Source organism: Macaca fascicularis, chromosome 14 (assembly GCF_037993035.2).
Source record: "Macaca fascicularis isolate 582-1 chromosome 14, T2T-MFA8v1.1".
Taxonomy (NCBI): Eukaryota; Metazoa; Chordata; class Mammalia; order Primates; family Cercopithecidae; genus Macaca; species Macaca fascicularis.
The window spans coordinates 48,275,153-48,282,510 of record NC_088388.1 but is presented as its reverse complement, the minus strand read 5'-3'; the positions used below and the strand labels follow the sequence as shown (position 1 = coordinate 48,282,510).

At 55.0% G+C, this 7,358-nt stretch overlaps 1 protein-coding gene across 7 annotated transcripts in view; it reads right to left on the bottom strand.

The window, feature by feature from the left end:
* The window catches only part of USH1C (USH1 protein network component harmonin), a 50,352-nt gene that overhangs the window by 6,915 nt on the left and 36,079 nt on the right, over window positions 1-7,358 (bottom strand). For 4 of the 7 annotated variants that reach the window (XR_012423372.1, XM_074014134.1, XM_045371557.3 and 1 more), the window contains 3 exons: window positions 1,177-1,218; window positions 722-775; window positions 305-404 (listed from right to left, as the gene is read on the bottom strand). Coding sequence is in view for 6 of the 7 variants with exons in the window: in XM_074014134.1 (XP_073870235.1) it covers window positions 305-404; window positions 722-775; window positions 1,177-1,218 (196 nt within the window). In the remaining variant the exon portion in view is untranslated. Of the gene's footprint in view, window positions 1-304; window positions 405-721; window positions 776-1,176; window positions 1,219-3,884; window positions 3,936-5,074; window positions 5,195-7,358 lie in introns of all 7 variants that reach the window. The other 3 variants (XM_065528424.2, XM_065528423.2, XM_065528425.2) reach the window with 1 other exon arrangement.

Here is a 7,358-nt window from a genome sequence, read left to right as displayed (position 1 = left end):
GTCTCCAACCCTGGCTGGGGACTGCTGAGGGCATGGTAGCATCTGGCTTGGCTGTGTACTCACAGGTCCCGGCACCATCCCATATCCCCAGGGATTGGACAGGCAGTCGGATGAATGGACCTGAGTGGGAGGGCGTCCCACTCCAAGTGGTCACCTGTTTGCTTTCCTGGAGGGCCCCGTCTAATCTCTGTTCCAGGAACAGAAAGCTATTCCTGGAAATCAGTCACAAGATGGTGGAGGGAGGCCGCGGACACCAAGAGGAAAGTATCATCCCCACACCTGGGTGTGGCTGGTCCCCACTCACCGTGCCGCTCCGCAGCTCCCCCCTCGTACACAGCAGAAACGACCACCTTCCCAATGGGGGAGTCCACACCACCTTCCAGGGCCAGGTCTAAGGATCCCTCCTGGTTAGAGGAAAACAGACCTTAGGGAGCCAAGCAGACAGCAGCCTGTGGACCCCTGGGCACCAAGGAGTCTCTTGACAGAGCCACAGTAAGAGCGGGAGAAGCCATGGGGCCACCGGCAGTGCCATCAGGAGTGGCCAAATGGGGCCTGGGTATGTGGCCCTACAACAGAGGGGCATCTCCATAAGAGAGGGGAGGACAGTGGGGACCTGAGAGGCCACCCGGGAGTGACCTTGAGAGTAGAAGCAGGGAACCAAGGCAGGAGGGGCAGGCGCAGAGAGGGATGGTGGCCCACCGGCCTCCACATGCCCAGGTACCTTCTTAATGCGTAGGAGCCGGACGTCCTTCCCCATGATCTGCTCTGGGGTGAACTACAGGGAAAAAGACAGTGGGAAGCTTTGAGCTGGCCTGAAGGATGGTGCCGGGGGTAGGGCTGGAAGAGGAATCCAGGCACCTATGGGACACTGGGCCCCACAGAGCACATGGGCAAGGGGACCGTGCCCAGACCCACCCATACTGGTCTTCAACTGGGGGTTCCAGGCCCCATGGGGACAGTGGACACACACACGTGTGTGTGCACCATACAGTTCACACTGGAATGCCCTTTGGAAGGAACCTTAGTGGGAAGAGCAGCTGGGGCATCACTGGGCTCCTCTGTGCCCCACCTCATCCCAGGACCCCAGGGCCCGGAATGCACCACTATCAAACACTCTAACCCCACCCTGCCCTGTTCCTGGGGTTTCTCCCCTAGGAGAGAAGAGTCATCTCTTACCATGGAGTAGGGGTCGAAGCCTTCCTCATATTTCCGGAAATCCTGGAAGCAAAGGGAGGGCCTTAGGGCAACAGAGCAGAGGCCCTTGAGGGTCAGGGCCAAGGAGGAGGAGGGTGAATGGTCAGAATCCAAGGGTCAGAAGTGAGGGGCAGGGCCGGGGAAGGCGGGGCCAGGGTGGGGGATGCAGACAGGAGGCTGGCAGCCCCAGCAGCCAGGGCACTCCTGTGCAGGGACAAGCAGGAGGCTGAGGAAGACTTTAGAGGATCTTGACCCTCCCCTGCTTCAGCAGCACAAGTGTCAGGGGCTGCAGGGGCACCAGTGACCTCTAGATGGTCTGGAGAGGCAGCGTCTGCCTTGCTGAAAGTCTCAGCCCAGCCTCAAGTCCTTTAGGCCCCACCTCATCTCTTCCAAGTCTCCACTGGAGCAGGCCCAGATCCTGGGGGATGAAGCCCAGGATGTCTCCACCCAGTGCTCTGACCCCACAGGAGGGGACCATGCAGCTCAAGAGAAGGCTGTTCCTGGAAATCAGCCATAAGATGGTGGAGGGAGGCCATGGACACCAAGAGGAAAGCAGGTGGTGTCAAGAAGCTGTGCTTGCCTGGGGCTTGGCAGTGTTCTCATGTAATGCTCACCTAGAAGGCAAGAGGCCTCCCCAGATTCTGGGGAGCGCAGGTTGGCCCTTTAGCTAGGGGAGAAGGGAGGACACACAGCTCAGGGGACCTGGCTTGATGGGGGAATGCTGTGGGGACAATGGCTCCAGGCTGTAGAAACAAGACAGTGAGGTGGCACCTGAACACATAGTGAGGTAGTGCCTGAACTAGGTGGCCTTCCTTGGGAGTCATACACAGTGAATGGGAGCCAGGGGCACCCCCAGGCTGAGGGGCCAGGATGCTAAGCACAAGGGCAGCAGAGCCACAGCTGGTTCCCATGGAAGGTGGGAGCGGAGGAGAGCCCCATGGCAGGCCTCGCTGTCTGAGTGGAGGCACCCGCAGCATGCAGGTCCCTAGACCACACCAAGTGTCCCCTGGGGCCCATGGTCTGCGTGGCGGGGAGGCCACAGACTCCTCCATCCTCAGAATGCACCAACTAAGTTCCAGGCACAAGATGAGCACCAAATATCAGCAGACAGATCCCTAAGCATCTGCCTGGCATCCCTCCTCACTTGCCTTAATCACCCAGGCTCAACCCCAAGAGGCCATGAGCTTAGCTCAGCTTGGAGGCTACATCCAGGTCAGTGTGTGGGCAGCAGACAGAGGAGGGGGCACAGCGAATGCACGGGCAAGAGGGATCATTGGGCAGGGTGTGGAGTCGATGCTCTGTGACTTTGAGGGCCCTACTTGCTCTGGCTGTTTCTCCTGGAAGGCTGAGCACTGCTGGCTCTGGCCTCCTTGCTCCATGATCCTGAGAACAAGCTCTCAGGGATGAGCCAGATGGCAGGTACTTGTGTTTTGTGTGAATTTAGATCAGAGACTCATAAGTCACAGCAGCTGGTCAGCCCTTAAAGAGGCAGCCCAGCCCCGCATTCAACAGAGGAAGAAACTGAGGCCCAGAGAGGTGATATTCATGCCCAAGGTCACCCAGTCAGTGGGCAGGGGAGCAAGGGTTTGACTCCAACTCTGGAGCCTAGACTCTGCACTTCCCTGCCTCTCTCCCTGGGAGGGCTGTTTGTGCCCTAAACCGCCAGGTCCTGGAAGGCCTCTTTTGTGACGACAGTGCTTTAAGGCAGGATGGCGCAGTGTTTAAGAGCACAGGCTGCAGAGACCAACCTCCTGGATTCAAATCCAGGGATTGACATTAGCTGTGCCATTGTGGGCACATTTTCAAATCTCTCTTCAGTTTCTCATAGAGAAAATGGGTATGAGAATAGCACTTACCACCCAGGGTTGCTGGAAAGATTAAATCGACACATCCCTGGGCTGGGAGCAGCCTCTTTTGCTGACACCTGTGTCTCACTGCACAGTTGATACCGTCCCTCTGCTCCCTGCCTGTAGTCAAATCAGCCTGTGTTCTGATGGTGGGTTATCAGTGAGGAGGCTGGAGAAGCCTGGGCTGGCTGCAAGATCTCCCTCTGTCCTGGGGTTTCTTTCATTGGTGATGAAACAGCCAATCCAATGGTTGGCTCTGTGGAGGTACCCCGGGAGGCAGGTGGGTAGGTGGCTGCCTGCCTAATGCCGCTCAGAGGACCAGCAAGGACTTCCATGCCCCTGTGCATAGGAGTACCCTAGGCACAGGGAGGACCTCAGCTACCATCTCTTCCCTGACGCTGGTTCAGTGTCAGGCAGGGTTGGTGAAGCTGTGATCTGCCCGGAGGAGAAGAGGGGAAGGTACAGGGAGACACCTAAGCAGCCCCTTCCCTCTCTCCTAGGGCTGGAGCGAGGGCCCATCTTAGCCTCTGTGGGCCTCTGAGGGTTCCTCCTGCCCTGCTCCTCTCTGGACAAACAGCAGCAGAAGAGGTGGGTGCCCAGGGATCCTGCTGCTTTTTCTCAGCTCATGCATGGGGTCTAACAAGCCCTGGGTCCCCATCTGATATGAAATCCTCCCCAACCCCTGCACAGGAAATGGAGGACACAGCTCTGGCCTGACGCTTGGTGGCAGATGGGGCCACTGTGGACCTGACCAGGTACTCCCAGAGACAAAGAAGTGGCACAGAGTGGGAGGGATGCGGGGTGGTGGGGAGACCCCCAGACACACAGTGAGTATCAGTTTACTTGTCTGAATGCTGTCTGATAAACCACCATCCTCTTCAACATCTCCTGTGGCTGCCAGAGGAAAAAAAAAAAGTTCCACACTGGATGTTACCAATAGGTCTTGTCTGCCCCCTGGTGCCAGGCCTCGGGCCTGCCAGCCTGGGGCTGCCCTGCCAATGTCCTCCCCGAGCAGACAGTCTGGCTTATGTTAAGGGCCTGCTCAATGCCCAAAGATGCTACCCAGTTGTCGTCAAGCAGACACCACCCCTTGACATTAGCCAGAGACCATGACATGGATGCATCCGCAGGCTGTCCCAGGAGCAAAAACTTAGCTCTCTGGGGAGCTGATGGGACAGCTAAGGCCCAAAATAAATATCTCAGCTGTCCTGCCTTGACATTTGGATAGAGTTTCCTTGAAAGGGAAGTTAAAATTTTGACATGACTATCTTCTCACTGTGCATGGGAGGCCAGCCAGTGGTCGGCACCTCTGGGAGGTGCACACGAATCCCAGCTCCCTTAGCTGTCAGTAACTGAGGCTGGTGGACATTTCCCACTTCCCCAGGACCACACCTCAGACTCCCAGTCCCAGTGAGAGGTAAGAAGTAAGTTGGAGAAGGGGAGTGAACCTGCTCTGGCCAGTTCTCCATCCAAGGGTGTTTCTTGCCAGGCCACAACAGGCCTTAGGGCAGGGGCCAGGGCACCTGGAATCTCTGTAGGTTTTGGCAAGATGGCAATGAGGGTAAGAGTGTGGGCTTTGGAGCATGAAAGGCATGAGGGTAAGTATTAAGTCCAGGCTCTGCCTGGGGCACCTGGTCCCCCTCTGGTAACCTCTCTAAATCTCCCTTTCCTCGAGTGTTAAACAGGATGACCACAGGAACCATCCCACAGTTCTGCTGTGAGAATTAATTGAGGCCATGCAGAGCCTGGCACATAGTAGGCTCTTCACAGGTCTTAGTGAATATTATTACTTTTAGACAGAGCTCCAGGCTGTTCCATCAAGTGGGAAACAGAAATTCCATTGGTCATGCCAACATCCACTTACACCCATGTGGCCTCATCTCTTGGCCAATAAGAAGGTTAAGAGATGGCATCTGCGATCTGCATTTTTGTCCCACCTCACTTGCCCTCCACTCCAGAGACAGCAGAGCCCAGGGGAGGTAGCCCTGGTCTGCTCCTCTAGAGACAACCTGGAGGGGACCCAAGGGGCTTACCAGAACTTCAGATTTCACAGCTGGCCTGTAGATGAAATTGGGCTCCTGGTGGACCATGACAGGTTTGGAGATGGTGGACACGCCAGGGCCTCGTGGAGGCTGTGGGCTTGGGCAAAATGTCTACAGGAGTTAGTTTAACAGGGACCCAGGTGAGGTCATGGTGGGGTGGCCAAGGCCAGCCATACTACTTCTACACACATGCAAATCTACACCCATGCACATGCGAAGCCAGCCTGGTTCATTCAACCTGCTGGAGGTCCTGGGGCTGTGATCTTCGCAGAGAGATGAGAAGTCCATTGGCCACAGTGTGGGCTGAGACCACAGAAACTACTGAGTGGCTCTAAGAAATCAGATGCTTGAGCTAGAGCCTGGCTTGGGGTTGCCTGCAGCCAGTGTCACCCAGGAGACACACTTTCAGACCCCTCTCTCAGTGGTCATGGGTGCTATCCAGTGTCCCTTGTCTTTAAGGGCTGTCTCTTTGGCCACAGCTCCAGTCCCTGGACCACAGTGTGAAGCATCTGCTGTTCCTAGTGGGTAGGCACATAGTCTCTAGAGGCCATGGAGTAAGGACCAGTAAGAGTAGCATCCAGGGGAGCTGATGCAACCTGTCTGCTTGGCTCTAACCCACTTGATCTCCTTGGGCAATATGTATCAAATCAGTTCACAACCCTGCCCCAAGCCCTCCCAAGAGTCCCCATCCACTACTGAGCTCATTGGCCTGACCCCCAAGGCCTTTCATGAGCTTCTCTATCTTCCTTTTCAGCCTCATCTCTCACTCCTCACCACCCTCCTCACACTGCCTAGCTTTAACCTCAAAAAAATGCCAGGCTTTCTTGCCTTGAGGCCTTTACATGTGCTCTTTCCTTCTTCCGCTTTACCTCCCAGGTCTTAGGTTGGGCATCACTGCCTTCTGGAAGCCTCCCTTGAGCTTTCCTCTCCTCCACCCCTCTTCCTTATTATAGCACCTGTGCTTCCTCCATCTCCACCCTGATGGTGTGGCGGGTGCCTACTTTTCTTTGTTTCCCACCAGACTGTCTTGAGAAGGGAGACTGCAGCTGTCTATCTAGCAGGGGCTCCCAGTGCCCTGCATAGTGCCTTGGCATATAGTAGGTGCTCAATAAGCATGTGTTGAATGAATAAATGAATGATTAAATAGTATGGTGAGCACATGGGACAGTGCCTGTGGACAGATCTGGCCCTGAAAACCCCCCTATGGCAGGTGCTGATGTGGCAGGCACAAGTGTCAAGCCAACACAGGCGTTTGTTTCCATGACTTGGGGCCTGCTGGTGGCTGGGCCGACTGTGTGGGCGTGTGGTCACTCACACTTCCTGCTGCAGCACTGATGACACTTTGCCAGGGGCATGCAGGGAGGAAGAGGGTGGGTGGTACAAGGGTGAGAGGTGGGCCAGATGAAGCCAACCAAACAACCACCACCTGGCCTTTGAGGCTGGGACAACCCTGGCTTTGATGTCGCTTACGACATTTACGGTCCAGTTTGAAGAACTGGAGGCTCCTTATGTTGGGGGCTTTTTGCCTTCCCTGGGCTCTGATCAGGCACTAACAGTGGGAACTTCGTGATGCCTTGAAGAATCTGAGAAATCTGAACTCCGTCTTGAATCTTGACCCTGACTCAAAGTTTTGCTGAGACTAACTGAGATTGCTAAGATCCCAGGTTTGTAGCTTCACCCAAATTTTCTTGTACTCTGGACTATCAATAACCATAGTTAATGTCTACTGAACATGCACGATGTGCCTGCCTCTCTTGCCATTCTTAACTTAGAATGTGTTCATATATTAACTTATTTGATTCGAATAGGTAGCTGCCGTTAACATTCCTATTTTTGGACAGGGATGCCCAGGCTCAGATAGATGAAGTAGCATGTGTTCAAAGTCATCTAGCTAGTAAGTGGCAGAGCCAGGATTCAAACCCAGGCAGTCCGACTCCCTGCTACTCCAACTTGCCATATTTATGTTCCCTATACTTACAATGCCCTTGCTCCCATCCTCCACGTGTTGCCACCCCTCAAGGCTCAGCTCATAAGCCCTCTACTCCACAGAGGTGTCTTCAACCTTCAGTTAGAATGAATCCCTCCCATAGCGCATGGCTTATGCATATTTTATAGCAGAAGCTTGCCTGGGCAGCAGCTCATCGTTCAGATGGCAAAGTCCTGGAAAGCACAGGCATGTCAATCTCCTCCATATCCTCTTCAGCACTGCTCCCCTTTTCCCCTCACAGAGAGAGGCCCCAGGCAGGTACTTAATCAATGTGGAATCAAATTTGTT